Source organism: Tiliqua scincoides, chromosome 2 (genome assembly GCF_035046505.1).
Source record: "Tiliqua scincoides isolate rTilSci1 chromosome 2, rTilSci1.hap2, whole genome shotgun sequence".
NCBI lineage: Eukaryota > Metazoa > Chordata > Lepidosauria > Squamata > Scincidae > Tiliqua > Tiliqua scincoides.
The window spans coordinates 105,266,068-105,289,620 of record NC_089822.1 but is presented as its reverse complement, the minus strand read 5'-3'; the positions used below and the strand labels follow the sequence as shown (position 1 = coordinate 105,289,620).

Genomic DNA, 23,553 nt, shown 5'->3' with positions numbered 1-23,553 from the left:
CAGGTTCCTCCCCCCCCACTTTTAAAATGTTGGGGTGTGAGCCCTGATCAGAACAGACATATATTCAGTCCTTATCTACACCTTTGTGGGGGACTTTGTACTTGCAGGTGATTATGTTTGAATAGTATGTGCTTTTTCAAATCTAGAGGCAGATGGTACTTTTCTGACTCTTCCAAAGCTGGACTCCTTGTTTCTCTCTTTTTCCATTCTGTTCCCACTCCTCTCTTTCTCCCCTACCCAGTACCAGACTTACTCCCCACCTCTTCCTCTTTCTTCCTAATCCCCTTATTTTTCTACCTCTAAGGTCCCCCTCAGTTTGCCCTTCCTTCTCTCTTTTTTGATTCTTCTTTTGAATTCCCTTGAGAAACAGAAAGCATTCATGTATGGTGGTTAGTCTCTCTCTGTTGTCACAATTGAAAAACATACTCAACAATGATAAGCATGTAAAATTGTTGTTATGTGCTTATGTGATGTTATAATCATTGTGCCGCTTGAGTGGATTTTTGCTTACAATTGTATTTAGCTCCACAAGATAAGGTCAACAAGAGAGAAACATGGAGTACGGCAACCATAAAGGAGTGAAGAGTGGTTATATAACCAAGAATCAAAGTTTTTTGCAGAAGAATCAGTACGGGCAGCTCTCCATTTACATGGGGTTTATGTTCCTGTAAAATGGCGCACATATCATGAACACATGAATGAAACCTGGCTTTCCCATAGAAAACCATAGGACTGGTCTGGGTTAGGGGAACACTCAACAAATACTCACTTGAATGAGTGGTGATAACAGACAAAGCAGGAGAAAAGTACTCTCACTAGAGTTACAAGAAACCTCTTAGCAGAAGCAATGGATTGACAATTAATTCATTTACCTTTTAGTGTACAGCAATAGGAAGCTTATTTCATGCATGTAGACTAAGAGATCATTCAAAAAACAATGGGCTGCAAGCACAGGCTAGCAGCCTGAGTGTCTTCCAATCATGCCCCATTGCCTCAATCTGCATACACAGCCTTCATAAAATGAAAACCAGCTCCCCCCCTCCCCACACACATACTCCTATGGGGACATCCACTAAAACTGAGTGTTGGGAGGGTTAGAACAGACAAAAGAAAATATTTCTTTACTCAGTGTGTGGTCAGTCTGTGGAACGCCTTGCCACAGGATGTGGTGATGGCATCTGGCCTGGACGCCTTAAAAAGGGGATTGGACAAGTTTCTGGAGGAAAAATCCATTACAGGTTACAAGCCATGATGCAACCTCCTGATTTTAGAATGTGCAACCTCCTGATTTTAGAAATGGGCTATGTCAGAATGCCAGATGCAAGGGAGGGCACCAGGATGAGGTCTCTTGTTATCTGGTGTGCTCCCTGGGGCATTTGGTGGGCCGCTGTGAGATACAGGAAGCTGGACTAGATGGGCCTATGGCCTGATCCAGTGGGGCTGTTCTTATGTTCTTATTCCATCCTCACAAGGCAGAAGGAGATTATAGAAGATAAAGACTGTGTGTAATTTTAAGTGTGTTCTCCCCCCCCCCCCCAACATTTGCCATTATTCAAGAAGGAGCAGCAGGCTTTTCATCAAGTCTTCTGCATTAGAGGGCTTGATGAGAGCCATTGATTCAGGAGAACAATGATCACATGATCATGTGCGCAACAATAAGCCCACTTAATAGTGGTGCTGGCCACACAATGGAAGTTAAGAAGTCAGCCTGGTAAGTCAGTGCAGCAAAATGCACTATTTCAAACATCAGCTGCACAAATCACACTTAACTTTATTAATTTTTCAATTGGATTATTTCAAAAACGCACAAACTAAGAGCGCACAAATTGAGAATTACTAGTACTTTGGCAGACATGACCTGAAGAGAAATGTTTGAACAGTATTGTTAAACAGACAGACCATCAAGATATAGCACTGTTAGGATCTTTGACTGAGAATAATAATAATAATAATAATAACTTTATTTCTACCCCGCCTTTCTCCCCGAAGGGACTCAAGGCGGCTTACAACATATTAAAAACAATTTAAAAACAAATAAAAACATATTAACACATACTAAAAACAGCAGTCAGAGTAAAAATAGGTAAAAAGAGCATAGAGCAGCAGCAAGTCATAAAAGAATCAGGCCTGTAAAAAAAAATATTAAAAGATGTTAAAAAAATGTTAAAAGGCCAAGAACTCAGAAGGCCTGTTTAAACAGAAGGGTCTTCAGGCCTTGCCGAAAGGTCTCAAGAGAGGGAGCCATTCTTAAGTCAAGGGGAAGGGAGTTCCATAGCGTTGGTGCCACTACTGAGAAGGCCCTATTTCTTGCAGCCGCCCCATGTACCTCCCTAGGCGGCGGCACTTGTAAAAAGGCCTTCTCTGATGACCTGAGAGGGCGAGCCGGATTGTACGGGAGCAGGCGATCTCTAAGATACCCTGGTCCAGAGCAGTATAGGGCTTTAAAGGTCAATACCAGCATCTTGAATTGGGCCCGGAAATGAATGGGCAGCCAGTGCAGCCGCTGGAGAAGCGGGCTGACAGGGTCGAACCGCCTAGCTCCAGTGACCACACGGGCCGCCGCATTCTGCACTAGTTGCAGTTTCCGAACCGTCTTCAAGGGCAGCCCCACATAGAGTGCGTTACAGTAATCTAATCTCGATGTCACTGAGGCATGGATCACCGTGGCCAGGTCTGCACGATCCAAGTACTGCTGCAGCTGGCGCACCAGCCGAAGCTGAGCGAAGGCCCCCCTAGCCACAGCCGCCACCTGGGAATCCAGGAGCAGCTGCGAGTCCAGGTGGACCCCCAAGCTGCGGACCTGCTCCTTCAGAGGGAGTGCAACCCCATTCAGCGCAAGCCGATAGTCCAGCACCTGCATCGAGGATTTCCTAACCAGGAGAGCCTCTGTCTTATCCGGATTTAATTTCAGCTTGTTAGCCCCCATCCAGATCCTCACTGCCTCCAGACAGCGCTCCAGGTCCTCAACCGCCACCCTGGAGTCTGGAGGAAAGGAGAGATAGAGCTGGGTGTCATCAGCATATTGATGGCACCCCACTCCAAACCCCCGGATGACCTCTCCCAGCGGTTTCATGTAGATGTTAAATAGCATGGGGGACAGAATTGAGCCCTGTGGCACCCCGCATCTCAAGGGCCAGGGTGTCGAACAGGCATCCCCCAGCACCACCATCTGGGACCAACCCTCCAAGTAGGAGCGGAACCACCGCAAAACAGTGCCTCCAGCTCCCAACTCGGCCAATCGGCCCAGAAGGATACCATGGTCGATGGTATCGAAAGCCGCTGAGAGGTCCAGCAGGACCAACAGGGACGCACTCCCTGGGAGAATCCTGTCCAAGTAGGGACAGTCATGCCACAATAGGGAGGGTACACCATTGTCAGCCTGACCTAGAGGAAACTTTCCAGAATTTAAACATCTATGCCAGGGATGTCAAACTTGTTTCATATAGAGGGTCAAATAGCATTCATGATGCATGCTGAGGGCTGGAAGTGACATCATTAAGCAGGAAGTGATGTCACTAAAGAAGTCATGATCAGAAATAAGCACTTTATTCTCACTTAGGAACACAGTGGCTGCAAATGACGGAACAAAAAAATATGCAAATCTTGATCACATTTTCTAGATATGGGACAGCTCAGTTATCAGTTAACTCAGCTCCGTTAACAGTTCAGTGGGCTGCCCTTCCAGTAGTGATACCTCAACACAACTCAGCAGCTTAGAGAGAACAGCTGATAGTGGTGCTGGGCAGGGCCTAGGAGGGGGGGGTAAAGGGGGTAATTTGTACCCGGGCTCAGGGTCAAAAGGGGGGCCCAGGAGCCAAAGGAGGGGGCCCAGAAATTTCCTGGGATCTTACAACTTCCTATCTACTCAGATTTGTCAACCGCACGGGGTGCTGGCAACACTACCACAACTAGGAATGCTGGGGACCCTACTGATGCCACAGGGGTTCGTAGACCTGGACTCCAAAGACTTTTCCAGCTGTCTCTATCTTCCCCCCACCTTGTTTTGCCCCTCCCTGCCACTATTCTGCTTGCCCACCACCACCCTCCCCTGTTCTGTTTCACCCCTCCCCCTTTGCAAAGGGGCCCAAAAGAAACTTTGTACCCCCTGATAAAATTCCTCTCAGAGGCCCTGGTGCTGGAAGAGCCCAAGGGCTGGATAAAGAGCTTCTGCAGACCACATTCGGCCCTGGTCTTATGTTTGACACCTCTGATCTATGCCATCACCCCGTCCCTGTGCTATCACCAGGCAGAAGCAGAAATCATTGGCTCTAGGTTGTGACATAGAAAAGCCTTATAAGTTAGAGGCAAATTCATTATGTCAGAGAAGATAAACAGAAAGTTGTAGATCACGAGTGCCATTCTCCTGCTGTCTCTTCACCACCCCCAGTTGCAAATGTCCTGGCAAGGCAGTTGGACATGGTTGTGAAAACATGAATGTTTATCTGTGAGAATTACTATGCTGTGATTATACAGCATTCAGTGTAACATCAGAGTTATCCTGTTGTTAAGAAATACAGCTCTTTTGCATGCAGTTAAGTCTGATCATTTAAGTCCTTCTAAAGATCCTGCTAATTACGTAGATTTGTGACCTGAGTACCCATTAGTCTAAAGAGGTGGTCCTTTAATCCTTGCAACTGGGAATTGACAACAACAAGTTTTGAACTCTGTCTGCAGAACAAACATTGGATATTGGACATAATTAAGATCCAAGTTATTGAACTAAGGGCACAATCTTAATCGGGTCTACTCAGAAGTAAGTCCTATTTTGTTCAATGAACAAACTTACTCTCAGGCAAGTGTGGTTAGGATTGCAGCTTTAGATTGACAAATTGGGGTTCCTCAGTTGTTCCATAAGACCCTTAGGAGAAATGGTCAAATTGTCTTTAGGATAATTCCTCCTTCGGGCTTCCAAAAGTGTCACCCTTTTTCATCTGACACTGTAATATGCTGCAGAACACATGTGCAGGCATTCATGGGTAGCCAGCTGTGACAAGATGAATGTGCAATCCGAGGTATTCTGATGTAATTAAAATTACATTTTAATTAGCATATAAAAAGAAATTGAGTTGAAATTTTTTCTGGAACTTTGAGTCCATCCCTAAATTATTTCAGAAATGCTGGAGGTGCTGTCTCACTTCCCTAATTCATTTGGTTATTTGTTCGTGATTCTGTCTTATTGATAATGCTGTTGGTTGAATTTTTTTTACTTTGCTTTTTCAAGTATTATTTCCACTTTGAATTTTTTAGAAGGATTTTACATTGTAATGAATGAATATATAGTTATGTCTATAATGGATATAGTTCTTTATATCAGTTTTGATTGCTTGACTTCAGAATCTCTCATACAGGATTTGGAAAGGGGGTGAGAAAAGATTTACAGAAGGGTTCTTTTCTAAATTTTGACAGTGTTTATCCTAAGGTAGAGTAAAATGAATGAACATCTGAAAATATTTCAAATGTTTCTTAACACAGCTTAGCAATAACAGAAACCTTATAAAATTACTAATAGAAAAAAATAACATCTGCCCCCTTTTAGCTGTTTCAATTTTTCAATTTGTTGAACTAATGCATACCTATGACTCTGCACTGAACACACTAAAACTTCCCTTCTCTTTGTGAATGGTCTTGTTTTTGATACAAAGTAATTAGTGTGCAAGGCCATAGTTAAGCATTGGAAGGATAGATGACACAAACAAGTTACTAAGAGCGCAATCCAGAGCACCCGTTCTGGCCCAGGAGTGTTGCAAACGTACTGTAAAGCACATTCATGCCTCCTTGAGAGCAGGCTGGTCCGTTGCAAAGATGAATGTGCTGGCACAGATCAGAGAAGCCTCATTGGGTGGCTGGGGCATTCCTCGGGGTAAGGGGAAAAATATCCCTTTATTCTGAGTTGCACTCCAGCCAGCACCTATCTTTTGCAGCATACTGTGCAGGTCACTAGATCTGCCTGTGCCTGCACACATTAGGACTGGGCTGCCCTTTCAGGATGAGAAGTTACCTATGGTAATTAGAACAGTGTTATTTAAACAAATACGGAAGAGAGGAGTTAGTCTACCTAATCTGAAATTGCAGTATACAGCTGCTAAACTCTAAAGGGGTGGTTCTCTTTAGCAGGTTATATTTAGCAAGGGGAGAGAAACAGTTTTTATTTGTTCCAGTGTAGTGTCTTTTCCAATGGTTTTAAGCTGGTATTTACCCCAGCACCCCTCAAAAATGACACAGACTATGTTTTTGGATTTAAATGGACCACTTCGTAGACTTAACTGCAAAATTCTACAACAGGGCTAACTGTGGGGGTGAATCCTAACCAACCTCCAAGTGCAAGACACTGTGTGGGCGAAACGGTCCTAGCCATCTTCAGCCCCCATTCTCATAGAGCAGGCGCAGGCAACCTTAAACACTCAAAGAGTCATTTGGACCCATTTTCCGGAGAAAAGAAAACCTCGGGAGCCACAAAACCCTTTTGACATCTAAAATGAAGAAAACACCTCTTATAGGTCCCATTTTTATAATGCAGCCCCCTCTTATAGGTCCCATTTTTATAATGCAGCCCCCTCTTATAGGTCCCATTTTTATAATGTAGCCCCCTCTTGTAGGTCCCTTTTTTATTATGCAGCGCCAAGAAAATATTTTTTTTATTTACTATTTATTTAACTTCGCTCTGCTGTTGTCCCGGTCCCTGGATCTTCTCTTCTCTGCTCCTTCTCAGCGCGCTCTCTGTCAACTGAATGACGCTGGTGTGACCCTAAGGTCACGTCAGCGTCATTCAGCTAGCAGGGAGCTGCTAGCTTTCTCCCTTTGCCACTTTCACCCAGACTCCGGAGCCGCAGCAGACGGCTGAAAGAGCCGCATGCGGCTCTGGAGCCGTGGATTGCCGACCCCTATCATAGTGTCCAACCAACTCCTGGAATCGCTCGATGACTTACTGAGCTTGCCTCTCAACGTTGCCTTAGAAGGGGTAAGGCAACAGAACTGCAATGCCTGCAGGGCATCCCTGTCAGGCACAGACAGTTTGGCTAAAGAGGTGTGCCAGTCATCCTCCTTGAGCAGGCAGGCATTTGTGACAGATCAGGAGAGAGATCTTGGGGTGGTGGTGGACAGGTTGATGAAAGTGTCAACCCAATGTGCAGCGGCAGTGAAGAAGGCCAATTCTATGCTTGGGATCATTAGAAAAGGTACTGAGAACAAAACAGCTAATACTATAATGCTGTTGTACAAATCTATGGTGAGACCACACCTGGGGTATTGTGTCCAGTTCTGGTTACCACATCTCAAAAAGGACATAGTGGAAATGGAAAAGGTGCAAAAGAGAGTGACTAAGATGATTACTTAGGGCACCTTCCTTATGAGGAAAGGCTACGGTGTTTGGGCCTCTTTAGCCTAGAAAAGACATGCCTGAGGGGGGGACGGACATGATTGAGACATACAAAATTATGAATGGGAAGGATAAAGTGGATAGAGAGATGCTCTTTACACTCTTACATAACACCAGAACCAGGGGACATCCACTAAAATTGAGTGTTGGGAGAGCTAAGACAGGCAAAAGAAAATATTTCTTTACTCAGCGTGTGGTCGGTCCTTGCTGCAGGATGTGGTGACGGCATCTGGCCTGGATGCCTTTAAAAGGGGATTGGACAAGTTTCTGGAGGAAAAATTCATTATGGGTTATAAGCCATGATGTGTATGTGCAACCTCCTGATCTTAGAAATGGGCTATGTCAGAATGCGAGATTCAAGGGAGAGCACCAGGATGCAGGTCTCTTGTTATCTGGTGTGCTCCCTGGGGCATTTAGTGGGCTGCTGTGAGATACAGGAAGGTGGGCCTATGGCCTGATCCAGTGGTTCTTTTCCAGCTGTTCTTTTCATGGGAGTGTCCTGGCTTACCCCCCCCTCCACCATGCCGCCTCAGATTGGACACTGAGAAATGTTCTGCCTAACCGAGCCCACACTGCTGATGCTAGTGACCAATAGGAATCCCTTCCCTACCTAAACTAAACTGCATTGCACCCCGCGCCAGTCTGGGGTAGGCAAAAAAACCTAGTCTAAAGATATTATAGTCTAAAGCAGGGGTCTCCAAACCCCGGCCCAGGGGCCAGATGCGGACCGCAAACAGCCTCTTTCCGGCCCACGGCCAACCTCGTCCCCTGAAAGCCTCTGGCCCGCTCAACTGAACATGACCAGAACTGTGCTCTGATTGTGTCTGGAGGGTGTTCTGAGGGCCAGAGAGGTGGAATGAATGAGCCCATTCATTCATTTATTCACTCATCTAAGTTCCATCTCTAATTTATTTATTTAAATTTTATATTTAAATTTTTTTTCTGGCCCTCCACACCATGCCAGATATTTGATGTGGCCCTCTAGCCAAAAAGTTTGGAGACCCCTGGTCTAAAGATAAGCTGTTAACCTGCAAAGAAGATATTGATTAGACAGGAAGTAATATATTAAGGTTTATTTCTTTCAACATTTACCAGAAAGTAGTATAAAAACAGTTTTATTTTATTTTTTTTAAAAAAAGAACAACAAAGTTCTTGGAAAAAAAATTCAAGATTTTGAATTTGTGACTTGGAGATAACAAGGTATAAGAAATTCAATGCCTGTGCTGCTTGAAGATACCTTTATTTACAGTTGAAATTCAGGTGATACCTAACTCTAATATATATCTATACTATATCTATATCTATATCTATATCCAGCCAAACAATGTGATATAATGGCTGCTGATTTTTACATATGTTTTGGTCTTGTTCTTTGATTATGACCATTAAGGAAATAACAGGACATGGCATTCCATTTGATCCCCAATTTCCTCTTTTCAACTATGTGAAGATCATGATACTTAAGGACAATTGGCAATTAATTACTTACCCATTGACAGTGGTAGAAATGTACATTGTAACATCACTGTAGAATTCTAGACCTCTTGTCATTATGGATTGGTTGAACTGATTACGGATAATCATCTTAACGATTAAACTTATCTATTCTTGTAAAAGATATTTCACTGTTGTTCAAGTGTGTTATGAATTAATTTATAAGATGAAGAAAAAGAATAGACGCTTTATTGCTGAACTAGGGCAACGAATGACTAGATTAGATAGTTACCGGCTGGTCCGTCCTGTTGATCCCAATGAGGAAGAGAAGCTCTGCTACAAACAGGCTGATGCACAAGTTTTTATGGATAGTATTTCTGTCACTCTGGAGCCCACGGAAGAAGCAGAAAGTAAAGATGCAGATCAGGAGGCAGACAAGGGACAGGAGAATGCCGACCCAGGTAATAACGTCCAGGAGCAGGTCATGAACTGCATCACCATGCTGCAAACATAATGGAAAGACAATTCGTCATCAGTTTGATGTCAGATTTTCAAGTTTGGGAAACCCTGTCTAAAACCATCGCTTCCTTTGCATGTGAAGCTCCCAGAGATAAACAACTAATGAAGAAAGCAGTGGCTTAATGACTCTACAAAAATGCTAACTTGCCTTCTTTTCTTGTTTGTGGTTCGTGAAAAACAGCAGAAAGAGAATGCATTTGCAGTGCCTGGTCGTCTGATCTCATCTACCAGAAATGAACACGAACAGATATTGAAGATCAGTGGTACTCATAATCTAGCAACAATTGGTACTATGTGAAGCATATAGTGAGAACAATTACTTCTTTCTTCATGCCTTCTGTTGGCAATAATTTAAAAAGCAGAACGGTACTGCAGAAGTTGGGGAAAAAATTATAAGAAGGGCCACCAAAATTACCAATTTCCAAAGAAATACAAATTTGGCATTTCTAATTCTCAAGAATGTAATGTGGGATACTAAAAAGTCTGATTTTAGAAACACTTTAAAGTTTCTTTCTCAGGGACAGTTCTGGGAACATGCATATTGGCTCTATTTTTTTCTTGTATTTTTTAAATTGTACTCTGATATCTTGCCATTTTATACTCTGAACACACTTTAAAAAAAATAAGGAAAAAAAAAACCTAGGCTAATTTATGTGTTCCTTGCTACATGTCATTTGTTGCTAACAGTACTGGAAATATACATTAACAGCCCAATCCAAAGTAGGGCAGTGTTGCCCGTTAATGTTGTCCTGTGTTACCCGTTCGGACAGTGGTAGCAGATTTCATGATGTTTGGCTCCAAACGTGCCCTTGACTTATCTATAAGTGCAAGTATCTGTGAGGTCAAGTAATAGATGAGTACAGGCCAGTCCTTGGCATTCGGAACCTCCATGGATGCAGGAAAACCGTGGATAAAGATATCTGCAGCCCAACCTGTTTCCTGAGGCACCTCCCTGCGACCCAGAATATCTGCCAGAACCTTTTAGCAGCATATCTGGGAGATCTTCTGTGGGTCCTCCAGCCACAGGTTCAGAACTCATAGTGGGTCAAATCCACAGGGTTCTGAATCTGTGGATAAAGAGGGTGCACTGTATCTATGATAGCAGATGTAAAACAGCAGCAGAACAACTCCCAGATAACTAGGGCTATAATCCTATAATACATTCCTGGGAGTAAGCCCCACTGAACATAGTGGGACTTTTTCTGAGTAAACATACATAGGATGGTGCTGTAAAGTGCCTTCAGAATAAGAGTATTCATGGTGCTCAACAGGCAGCAATTCTCTAAGGAGGATATTCCACAGCCTGCACTGAGAAGGCTAACAACACAACTCTACACATGTTTGCTCAGAATAAGTTCCACTGCTTCTAATGGGCCCTCTTCCCAGGAAAGTGTGCACAGGATGGCAGCCTGGTACTATCCCAGCAGTTCCCAAACTCCCAGGACCCATGACGCCCTCCCCATTGCAAATACAATGCGTGGCTCTCGGAACATAACTGGATGACGTTATGATGACAGAGCTCCAAACAGCGGTAAGGGAACCAGGGCCAGTGGGAGGGCTTTTCCCAGTGCGTGGTTTTCGCATGCTGGAGCTCTTGCTGTCAAACGGAGCCTCCAACTGCTGTTTGGAGAGGTACACTGCAGTCTCCCTGTTGGGCAGTGGACATACCACAATGCTCCAGCAAATGCAACGTCTCAGGGCACCACAACGCAGAGATTGGTAACTACTGCCCTATCCTGTTAGCCTCACTTCCACAGGTTGACACCTTCAAGAGAGCCTCCAAGGTCAACTACATTAAACAGGAAAAGGAGGTCCCTCAGATACCAAGGCTATGAGCTTTTAAGGTTAACACCTTTTGAATTGCACCTGGAAATAAACTGGAAGCCAGGGAAGCTCTTTAAGCTGTAGGATATTCAAAACAGCCTAGTTAACAACTTGGCCCAACTAGCCCTCCTTGCAGTGGCATCAAGTACCGTCAGCAGTGTCAGGACCAGTTTGCCATAGGAACGCCCTATAATGCCTTGATACTTTAAATCCACAACAGCTTCGTTGGTTCTGATTCTGGATAACAACAGATACACTTCTGTTTCTGCCAAAGATACACTTCTGAAATGGTCCCCTGGCTTACCATGAGATCAAAGAAAGGAGACTGCTGGGTTAAGAGAAATCAATGAGGCATTCTGTGGTGCCCCTATGCATGTGCAGTGCTTCAAAGCAACAAAGGAAGGGGGGAACACAATAATTCTGACAGAATATACACAGCGGCATAGGCAGTGTGCACAATGCATATTATTGAAAGCAGCTGCCTCACAGTGATGCTCTGTGATGTGAAGAACTCTCTCAGACGCAGCCTCTTTGCAGTCATAATCATTCATACCTTCTACTAAGATAGCACAATGGTCCATTCATTACTAGATATTCAGTAGCAACGGGGACAAAAACCACAATGTTATCAAAGAGGCTTGCCATTATGGTCTCATGGAGAGAGCAGAGAAAGCCATACTCCTGGGGAGGTATTTTGGACTTGGTTCTTCAACCAAAAAAAGACACAAAAAAAACACACTAAAAGTTCTGAGATCACATTTGTTGGCTGTTTGACATCAGACAATTAAAAACCCCAAAACTCCTGGAATTCTTTTTCAAACTGTGTAATGATGAGATTATGTCCTATACCTGAACTTGCCAGCTCATGTGCTGACATGATGTAAAGACTCTGACGAGGTTCAAAGTGAACATGAAACTGCACACTGTGCAGAAAAACAAATGTTGAGCCAAAACTCATCTCACAGACCTCAAAAGACGAAAGGATCTGCATTGACAGAACATTTCAGTTAAACAAGCTGCTGTTTATTTAAATAAATATATGTAGTGCTCAGCTTGCTCAGCTAAGCCAATCATTGAGTTCCAAAATGATAGAGAGACAGGATCTGAACTGATAGCTAGGAGGCAGAAAGCTTTGGAGATGTAAACCATAAGATGTAATCTGTTAGCCAGCTTGCATCCCAGGAGCAAAAACATACTGAAAAAAGGCAATGGGCTAGTCTGGCAGTTCTCAAACTTTTATTCATCTTCCCCAAAGCACCTGCTGTTCCTACCTTCACTTCCACATGGGCCATCAGGACAGCAAAGTTGGTGAGGTGGTTACAGGAACATGTTGTGTGTGTTTTGTTTGTTGTCAGGAGTCGACATCCTTGGGTTGACCAATATCCAGTCATTGTGCGTTTAGAATAGCTCCAGAATGAACAGTTAGGGTTGAAGTTTTCCTCTGACTGCTATAAGGAAGAAATAAATACATGCAATGGAAATGCTGATGCACTGAACACATCCTGTGCCCCCAGTCACAATCAGCAAAGGCTGATATCACAGGCCAACACACATTTTGCTTCCTTAAACGTTACACCAATTCCTGGGTATATTTGGGGTGCCAATTCCAAAAAAGGCATCCGTTTTGCCCTATCACGTCTAGTTTTGGAGACATGGCTTAGCATTTTTAGTGAATGGTTCAAGCAGCTTCCTGATGAGGAAGCCTACACCATGGCTTCCTCGTGAGGAAGTTGCTTGAACCATTCACTAATGAGGCTATACTATATCTCCAAAACTAGACATGATAGGGCAAAACAGATGCCTTTTTTGGAATCAGCACCCCAAATTCATATCAAACCACCATAAAGTTTGGGAAAAACTTTTCTGACCCTCTATTTTGTAGTCCTGTGTATTTAGAAGTTCTAAATGAATATCACAGAAATTTTTCTAGCGTTACTAATGTTCTCTTAACTCTTTATTCCAGGTTAGTTCTGGCTACGGACTAAATTTTAAACAACCACTCTGCTACATCCATTGACATCTAGCACAACAAAGACATTCCTCTATAACTGGACAAAGGCCAATCTCCTTTGTGGTCAGAATAATAAGATACTAAAATTTTTAACTAACCCAGATCCTTGGGAAAGCAGGCTATTAAAAAAATCAAGTCTCATTTCAAATAACCAGTTACACAATGAGGTTTCTACTTGACACTTGATTAGTATGACGCACTAAATCATTAGTATGAGGCAGTGTCAATTCTAAAAACTAGCCAGATATAAAGGTATCTAAAAGCAGCCATCAACATTTTATTTTGATTAATAGAGCCTCGACTATCAGTACAATCCTATGCACATCAACTGAAAAGCAAGTCCCATTAAGTTCAATGGAACTTACTCCCAGGTAAGTGCATACAGGACCAAAGCCTAAGGGCTCAATCCTATGGGAACCCTGTACCCTGCAGAGTGCTTTCTGCCACCTTGAAAGCTGGCCTGCTGTCCCATGCTGCTGGGCCGCTGCCACAAACGGGCAGTGGCTCAGCATGCAAACAGTGGCTCCTGACACTTTTGTGGTAAGTTGGCAGCAGAGGTGTGTTGTGGGCCAGGGGGGAGAAGGCCGGAAGGAAATGGACCCCAGCAGCAGCAACTTGCTCCAGGACCCTAACCCCTCTTTTCAAGTCCACCTCTTCCCTTTTCACTCCTCAATCCCATGCCAGCAAAATGGCTGGTATACATCCAAGCAAATCCATAGGTGATTAGGCAACCTATTGGGGGGTAAGTAAAATATTTTACTGACCTCCTTCTGACTGTCCAACAGTCCCTCCCACCACTGAATGTAGTGCATGCTCTGTCAGCGCAGCTGCATTGGCACCAATGATAGGGGATAAGATAGGGGATATATGATTTTTATGCTGAAAAAGCTTTCCATATGTTTTAGGGGATAAGAAAAAATAATCCAAGCATGCGGTTTTCTGCACGGCTAGTAGCAACTTACCTTGATGTGCCTGACAGTGAACACAACGGGGTCAGCCAGATAAACCTTATTGCTGAATTCTTTATTTATTGCTGCTGTGATAATGGGGGAGTTTACTATGACGGAATGATTGGTAGACATGGCTTCCATCCCTAGCTTCATGCTGGCATTCTCTGTGGACAAGTAGGGGCCCAGGTTGTTGTACAATACAAATGCCACTCTGATTTCACCTGGAAAGAGAAATTGAGAGGATGATGAGACTACGCCAACTCTCCTCCTACATGTTTTCAGTTTGATTTTCCTAAATGCATACTTTGTATTATCTCCAGGTTTCTAAGGGGAAAGTCACTCACTGTTATTGCCGAAGCTTGCAGAAAACAAGCACAGGGGGAGGACGCAGGGGGAGGACGTCAATGGAACTAAAGCATGGGCTCAAAGGATCTTAATGGAACTAAAGCATTTTGAATGGGCATTCTTCCTAACCTTGATGCAGATGGAGTGCATAAGATTTTCCCCATTGAAAGCTAGGTCAGAAGGCTTGACGTTTTGGAATCTTCTGAGGTCAGCTCTGCACATGCGCAGAACTCCATTACGTGCATCTACATAGGTGACCATTCGCAGAACTGTAGTTGAGGTAAGCAACTTGTCCATATTTTTTTGTTTTTACTCTGACAATTTCATCCCAGATTTGCTCTTACATCTCTCTTTTTCATTCATACCTTCCTTTGAACAATTTTTCTAATTTTTGAATAACAAGGTTTTAAGAGCTTTCCATCTCAACGAGCTTTGTTCAGGAGTCAAATCCCAGTTAATCTCAAATTGTCATTCGTGCCAGAACAAATGAAATTGGCACACTGAAGTATCTCTTCATTTTAATAAGTTTACTTAGAAGATTTTTACCCCAAATTTTGATCAAATAATCTTCAGCATGGCTTACAACAAATTGCTACAGCACTTTTTCAATAACAACCAACATAATAAACTTGCTCATGCACACAACCCAAGCAGTTCTTAGTCCCATGGCCAATGGTAGAGGCCAGTGTGCTTCCTTGAGCTGGACAAACCCCTAGCAAATAGGAATTGATGCAAATTGTTCTTTTTGACAGGTAATGGAGAAATATATCTGATGAGGTTGCAGCTTTTTGGCCTATTCTCAAAGCAACCTTTCCTGAAAGAGCCAAACACTTCTGTGAGCTCACTGGAACTTAGGTTCATGCCATCCTCCGCACTTTCCATCAGCAGGCCAAAAGTCAGACAGGTCAAATAATCTTCTAAACAGCAGCACATCACAGAAACCTCTTGAAACCTGTTGCCTCTGGCAATAAGTGAAAGAATAAAGAAGCAGATGTCAATTCATCAGTACAGGCAGAAGCTAAGAAGATGGACGCGAGGTATCTGTGGTGGTGACCTATGCAGACTACACCTGCTGTCACTGTACTGTAAGCTGTTTGCTCTGTTGGGAGAGGACTAGAGCAACAAGCGTTCACACTTGATCTCATTAAAAGGGATGAAGAGTCTTTGGACAGGACACAAGATGCTGCACCAAGGACAACAGCTGGAGGAGACCAAACAGGAGGAAGATTTGTAAGGGAGAGGAAACTGCAAGGAAGAGAGTGACTCTCCGAAGCAAGAGAATCAGAAGGCATTCTGGACCACAGGAATTAGTTTCCCAATTTCAACAGTTACAACAGATAGGAAGAAAGGCTCAGCTCCTTAAGGACAGAGGTAACTCAGCCAACATCTACAGAAAGAGAAGAGAGTGGTGGTGGTTGGTGACACCTCAGTGTGAGATATGGAGGCTACAATGTATTTGCCAGACCTATTAGTTTGTGAAGTGACAGGTATGAAGATCCAGGAGAAGTTGCCAAAACTCATCAAACTCCCTGACCATTATCTCTCCTGCTCATTGATCTGGGAACTGATGATACAACTCCAAACGTATCGCATCCAACTATGAGATACTGAGAAGGAAAGTGAAGGACCTTGGGGATCAGGTGGTAGTCCTTGTTAATTCTTTCTGCAAATAGTAGAGGACTACATAAGAGAGAGAATTTCTTCAGGTGACTGCCTGTGCAGATGAGAGAGACTTGGTTTTAAACTTCCTTAATGAAGCTTTGAGTACAAAAAAATGTAGAAACCTGATGAACCTGATCAAGAGAGCTTTAAATTACACCCTCTGGAAGATGGGGACAAAAGCCTGAAGGTAATACTGTAAAAGTATATACTAGAGCCAGAGATGTGGCTTGCTACTGAAGAAACTGGAGGATTTGTAGGGTTGTTAGTAAACCCCATAATAAAATAGAAAAGCCATTGGAGCATAGCATTTATGACTCTTGATGTCTATAAACTAATGCACAGAACAAGGAAAATAAACATATCAAGAAGATAGATGTGACTTGATGGGTATAACTGAGACTTGGTGGGATGACTCTCCAGACTGTAATGCAGCAACTGAAGGTTACATTAGTTTGCTCAAAAAGAACAGATTTGCTTGCTCAAAAAGAATAGATTTGGTAAAAAGGAAAGTAATAGCATATATCAAAATTACGCACACATACACAGAAAGTGAACACAGTAGCTCAGTAGAGAACATCTGGGTAAAAATAAACTAAGAAAAAAGAAAAATAACACTATGGTTGAAGTTTCCTACAGACCACTACCATTGAGGGGTGAGTTTTGACATGCTTTTCTGAAAGCAACTAGAGACATTTCATGGAAGCAAGAATTACTAGTATAATTTCAAAACCAATCTGTTCCAAAGATTTCCAACCAATTCGGGGCATGACTTCCCGACAATGTCCTCTTTCATATGGTGGAGGAAGGAACTAGAGAATCAACTAGGACTTGATCCTCCTACTTGATCCTCAGTAGGGCTGAGTTTATCAATGGGGTTAAAGTACTGCAAACTCTGGAAGAAAGTGATTATGTAATGCTGGAATTCATCATCCTATGGAAAGAACAAGGTAAGCATAGTGAAAGGTGGACTTTTCTTTAACTCCTGAAACATTTTGCCTTAATCCTTATTATGTATTACCAGTATGATGAAATGAAAAACTTAATATAAAGACTTTAATATATGAAATATTTAATATGAAAAATATGACTGTAATATGAAAAACTTTAATATAAAGAAAGAAAAGGTGGAACTGCTCACCTCTTATTTTGCCTCTGCTTTTTCCTGAAAGGGGAACAGTGAGCAACCTTACAAAAGAAGCTTGACTAACGAGAGGTCAAGACTGTAGTTCAAGACTGATAAAGCTTTGGATCATGAAATACCTTATCTACCTTAAATGAGTCCAAGTCTTCAGGGCTGCATGAATTGCATCCTAGGGTATTAAAAGAACTTGCTGATGTATTCTCAGAACCTATTTTATCTTGAAGAGAACAGAACGGCCATTATTTATATGACGGAGATGAGGTAATGCGGTCTCAATCTCCGAAAAGAGAGAGAAAAAAAGTTTCTACAAAACTATGGACCAGCCAGCCTGACTCTGATACTGGATAAGATACTGTAGCTGATTATAAAACAGTCACTTTGTAAGCATCTCAATAACAATGCAGTGATTAGTAGAAGCCAGTATGGATTTGTCAAGAACAAATCCTGCCAAACTAATCTTACATATATATTTTTGATTGGATTACTATCTTAGATCGTGGGAATTTTGTGACTGTAATTTATCTTGAGTTCAGTAAAGATTTGAAAAAGATTCCCATGATATTTTGGTTAGTAAACTAGTCAAATGCAGGGTAGACTGTAGCAATGATATGGGAAGCAAACAAGACCCTAGTCAGGTTGTTTGATGTAGTGCAGGAGCAGAAGCTGTGAGGAGTCAGGGAGGCAGAATGAAGAGATGGAAGTCAGGTTTCAAGATTGAGTGCAGTGAGGGAAGCTTGTTGTACCAGCTGCTCTCTTGCCTTTTATTCACACCCTCTCATGAAGCAATACAGAGCAAACCTGGGGTTTACTGAAGGTTACCGATAACGGTTTCTCCTAACTGACAACAACACATTCTTAAGGTCTGAGCGCTTCCTATATCATCCTGTTGTTTACAGCACTGGGCTCATGCTCTCAGCTTATGACCAAGGCCAGCAGAGTTTGCTCTGCGCAGAAGCAGATGTGCCTGCTATTGCCACATGCTAAAGCTAAGCCCAGTGCTTCTGCACTGCTACAGTAGACAACACTAACAACTGGCAACGGGTTGCAAAAGTATAGTCATCAGTGGCTCCTCATCAGCCTAACGGGAGGTTTCACATGGGGTGGACACAGGGTTTTGTCCTGGGCCCCAGTACTCTTTGACATTTTTTATCAATGTCTTAAATGGGTGCAGAATCCTGATCAAATCTGAGGAAACTGGGATAGATGGCTAACACTTCAGAAGTTAAGAGTAAAACACCAAATGACCATGAAAGATGAAAAAAAAAAAATGAGCTGAAGGAAGGGTGCAGGTTCAATCCTTGGCATCTCCAGGTAGGATAGAAGAAAAATTTCTCTCTGAAACTTTGTGGGCCTGCTGCTGATCAGAATTTTATACATATATGTCTTACGTACATAACTTATATATATGGATTATATTTCTGATGTGGGTCAAGCTACACTACTTTTAAGCAAAAGATAGCACTTTAATTGAAGTGCCAGATTTTCCAAGGCCAGTGACTTATATTATTCCCATTATGCTGGCTAAATTAGCTGAAATTTAGCTGTGAAATTAGCTGCGATTTAGCTGAAAAGCCACGATAATGTTCAAACCAGATTTGAAGGAGAGAGGAGGTGAGTCTTGCAGGTAAACTCTGGATTACATTGTCAAGATTTTTTTCCACCTCTGCTGTAACAAAAGCAGGAAAATAATGTCACTCTTAAGGATCTCCTCTATGGAGAACTGGTGCAAGGAAAGCGCCCTACAGGTAGACCACAGCTGCGATACAAGGACATCTGCAAGAGGGATCTGAAGGCCTTAGGGATGGACCTCAACAAGTGGGAAACCCTGGCCTCTGAGCGGCCCGCTTGGAGGCAGGCTGTGCAGCATGGCCTTTCCCAGTTTGAAGAGACACTTTGCCAACAGTCTGAGGCTAAGAGGCAAAGAAGGAAGGCCCATAGCCAGGGAGACAGACCAGGGACAGACTGCACTTGCTCCCGGTGTGGAAGGGATTGTCACTCCCGGATTGGCCTTTTCAGCCACACTAGACGCTGTGCCAGAACCACCTTTCAGAGCGCGATACCATAGTCTTTCGAGACTGAAGGTTGCCAATACTAATGTCACTCTTTGCACATCACTGGCATGCTTGGTCCTGAACAGGGAAAAGACAAAGGTTTCTAAGCCCACTGAACAATGACAGAGCACATATTTTGGATGCTGAAGGTTGTGGGTTAATCCCCAGCTTTCTTCCTTGAAAGGATCTCAAATTGAAAGACTAAGAAAGACCTCTAAAAAGCAGGGGCTCTCCAAAAGGTCAAGGAGTCGATCGATCTGGGCTAGAGGGATCGGTGTTGTGTCTCAGTATGAGGCAACTTCATATATATTATTAACAGGCTATAGTACAGAGAAGGCAACCCATACATATCAGTTAAGTGAATTTGAAAGCAAACAACAGCAGAGTGCTGAACTTACCGTTCCGACCATTCTGCTTCAATGTATTTGCCGAGAGCTGGATGGTGCTGCCGTGGCCTGTGCTCTGTGGAAATTTCAGGTCTTCCAAGTTTCCATCTGTGCTTAGCCTTGCAACTTCCAGCTCTGATCGTATGAAAGAGGTGAAACGTGGAAATGTATGTGAATCTCTGCTGTAACTGATCAGGAAGCCAGAGCACTTTTGATACGCAATACTTACAACGTTTATCTGGTGCTTTCTAAGAGTGGAAAGTGCTTCACATGTTTTGTTTTGATGCTGTCCCTTGGAACAACCCCATAAAATAAGTATCATTATCCCTGTACTGCAGCTAGGGAGGAGAGGCTGAGAGCGAGTGGTTTGTCTAATATAATGGTTCCCAACCTTTACACAACAGTAAGGGAACCACTGATTACCTGAGGAGCCAGCCCAGAGGGTGGAGACTCAGCGGCTATGGCACTTCCGTGATATAAACTGGAAGTGGGTTGTGACCATTTCAGGGAGTTGTTCTGAAGCACGGGGAGGCCCGCAGAGGGGGCCACAGGCTCTCCAGATGCCATAGTGACTCCCAGTAAGTGAAAAAGTTCCTTTTTTTCTCGGCAGTGGTGTTATCCTGGAAGTGCCATCGCTGCCATCCTCATCATCCCTGCCCATCGCCACTCCCCTTCAGGGGGAATTAGGTGTTTCCACTTGTCTGGGGGGGGGGGGAATCATGACACCCAGGTTGGGAAACACTGGTCTAATACAACTGAGTTCATGCCACGGACACAGACAAGGTTCCAAACAGGAAAGCTTTGATTCACCGTTCACTCTTTTGGGCTACAATCCTATACACACTTTCCTGGGAGTAAGCACCATTGAACACTGTGGGACTTATGTCTGAGTACTTAGGTATAGGATTGTATTGACTGCAACTGTTACCCTGCACATGCCCAATCTCGTCTGATCTCAGAAGCTAAGCAGGGTCAGGCCTGGTTAGTACTTGGATGGGAGACCGCCTAGGAATACCAGGTGCTGTAGGCTTATACCATAGTCTTTCGAGACTGAAGGTTGCCAACCACTACACTACACCACTTCTGTATAGTATCCCTACACCTTCAAAATAAAAAAACATGGAAAGTGAATTGAACTACGGACCACTTCTTCTTCTGGTTCTTGCACTTCTAGTGGCCTCTTCCAATGTTATTTGGCGTTGTTGCAATATATCTTTGATGCTGTCTCTCCATCATCCTCTGGGTCTGCCTCGCGCTCTTTGCCCTTCTCCTCTCTTAATATGCCTTATATGGTATAGAATCCCAAGACATTCTCTCTACGTGAGCAAACCACTTTATCTGCTGTTTTTGCATATAATACAGAATCTATTCCAATTCTTTCCCTTATTATCTCATTCCTAATTTTATCCCTACTGGTTACTCCAACAGCTTTCTTCAAACATCTCATTTCCATAGTAACTAACTTTCTCTTCTGTTTTATTGTAAGTGTCCATGTTTGACACTGGCAACAAAGTGGGGATGAATATACTTTCTATGAGGTGCTTCTTTGTACTAACTGGTACTACCTTATGTTGTAAAAATGGAGCTAAGTGTTTCAATACTTGGTTTGCCTGAGATTATGATGGCCATAATCTCAGGTCCCACCTACTTGGCCCTTTTCTTTCTTCTCTTCCTGTTTCCCTTGTTGATCCTTTCCCAATCCTTCTTAGCGATTATTCCCCTTCCATCACCAATTTGGTGGCGGAATTTTTAATGGTAGTCTCTATGGCAAAGGCCAGAAGCTAATACCCGGTAAAGTTGTATATCTCTGCTATGTTATATTTATTATTGTCTGTGGACCTCTAATATGCCAATAAAGGTTTACCAAAGTAAGTACTTGGTTTGCCTTACTACATTACATATTGATCTCTTCAACCATTTTACCAGTGCTGTTCCTAGCTACTTAAACTCTTTGTTTTATACTTGTTTTCTCTATTATTTATCTTACATTCTTGATTCATCGCCCAAAAATGTTGCTTGGTTGCTTGGTTGTACCTGCTAACCAACACTTGATCATCTGCAAAGAGTGGACCACACCTTTATTTATTTCCATTTCTGATCTGCAGTAATTTTACTTGTTAAAGCTAAGCTAAGTTAATCCCACTCTAGCGGAGTACACTTGCTACCAAGGTAAGAGCTAGGAGATGGTATTTCCTATTGTATGCTTTGTGTTGGCAACAATACCCTAGCTCCAACAATGGATCATTGTTATAACTGGTCTTTGTCATTCCCTGCTAAGAGGTGCAATGAGACAATCCTCTCAGCATCATCAGCTCCTGAGCTGAAGAGCCTTGGGATCAATGAACATCATAGTTCAGCAGTAGCTGGTGCTATGAGTGGGAGGGAAGGCAAGCAGAAACAGCTTGCCATTCCACCTTGTTGCCCCTCTCTTCCAGTGTACTGCTGCCACCAAGTGGATGTTCTTTGTATGGCTGCCTCCACTACAGCATGCCTCTGCCTTTGAAAACTATTTGCTTATGATTCAGCTACCTTTACCAGTACTAGGTACTGGCTATTAGGCATGGGATGTGAACGCCAAAGTGAGAAACCCAGGTAGATGAACAACAACAATAAATGTTTAGTAGAGAATTTTGAAAATGGTTTCAATAAGCCAATATATACAAGGAAAAAACTCTTTTAAAGCTATTTTAAAGTAATTTTTAAGATCATGAGTAATTAAATTAAACAGAGAGACATGCATCTAGCTTACTCTTACAATATGTGTTTGCTCTTTGCAGTCAGATTGAAAACTAAAGCTGTGGCTCAATGGCTGAGTACATGCTTTACTTGCAAATGGTCCCAGGTTTCAATCCCTGGAATCTCCAGGTAGGACAGAGGGAAAAGCTCTACCTGGATATCTACAGAACCCTGGACAGTGCTGACCTACAGAGAGTATCAGTAAGATACGATACTCGTATATCAGTAAGTAAGTAATCAGAGACCTACAGTATCAGTAAGAATATTTATATACCGCTTTTCAACAAAAAAGATTCATTCTCCCGCTTCCTGCAGAAGTCTCCTCTGGGACTTCTCTTTCCCAACGGTGTCCTGGCTCAGCCCAATTCAGATCACACCGGTGCTGTCTTCCAGATTTTACCCAACCAAATGACCAGCTTTAAGTTTCATTTCCTCAAAATAGTGATTTTAGCTTACCATTTCCCCAAAGCCTTTTTATTCCCTTCGTTTTTCTGACCAATACTATTAATTTCTGTTCTGACAGATTTCTGTTCTGTTCTGGCAGATGTCCACTGCCTGTCTATTCCTCCAGTCTGCACTGAGCCTGACACTTAAGGAGGGTAGGAACACTCACTCCATCTGTTAACTATTAAACCTTGTGTGTCTCCCCCCCCCCCCACTACAGAACAAACAAGTATTTGTTTTGGTTTTTCATAGGTTGCTCCTCAGTTCAAATGGGCTTCCAGAGTGGCATACAAACATTTTAAAACAATGAAACACAGAGTTTTAACAATACAATTTTATGAAAATAGTAGCAGGAACAAAATGTTAGCTGAGAGCTGTGGCAGCCTAGAATTAATGATAAAAAAATTTAGGGCTGCACAGTAATAGGTGTATATAGGTGAATTCATGCAGGAAAAGGAGCTTTTTAAGGTAATCTGGTTGGATTGTTAAAGGTTTAAAGATGAATACTAGCTAGCAAGTCAAGAAAAAAAAATACTGAGACATTCCTTCTTGGAATATGTAAAACCTTACTGAGAAATGCTGATGGTCTTATTCTTTGAAACCAAGAGTGCAGACAGCACTGCACTTTGAGGAACCTCTCTTACATTTGGTGGGGAAGATGGAAGAAAACATTTA

At 42.8% G+C, this 23,553-nt stretch overlaps 1 protein-coding gene and 1 pseudogene across 4 annotated transcripts in view; one reads left to right on the top strand and one right to left on the bottom strand.

Annotated features, from left to right (window-relative positions):
• Positions 1-23,553, bottom strand: part of ADGRL3 (adhesion G protein-coupled receptor L3) — a 675,925-nt gene that overhangs the window by 123,396 nt on the left and 528,976 nt on the right. For all 4 annotated transcript variants that reach the window (XM_066612512.1, XM_066612511.1, XM_066612509.1 and 1 more), the window contains exons 13-16: positions 19,711-19,833; positions 14,126-14,334; positions 12,424-12,600; positions 9,102-9,311 (exon numbers count right to left, since the gene is read on the bottom strand). In XM_066612512.1, the coding sequence (XP_066468609.1) occupies positions 9,102-9,311; positions 12,424-12,600; positions 14,126-14,334; positions 19,711-19,833 (719 nt within the window). The remainder of the gene's footprint in view (positions 1-9,101; positions 9,312-12,423; positions 12,601-14,125; positions 14,335-19,710; positions 19,834-23,553) is intronic.
• On the top strand, positions 20,612-20,728 carry LOC136642606 (5S ribosomal RNA; annotated as a pseudogene).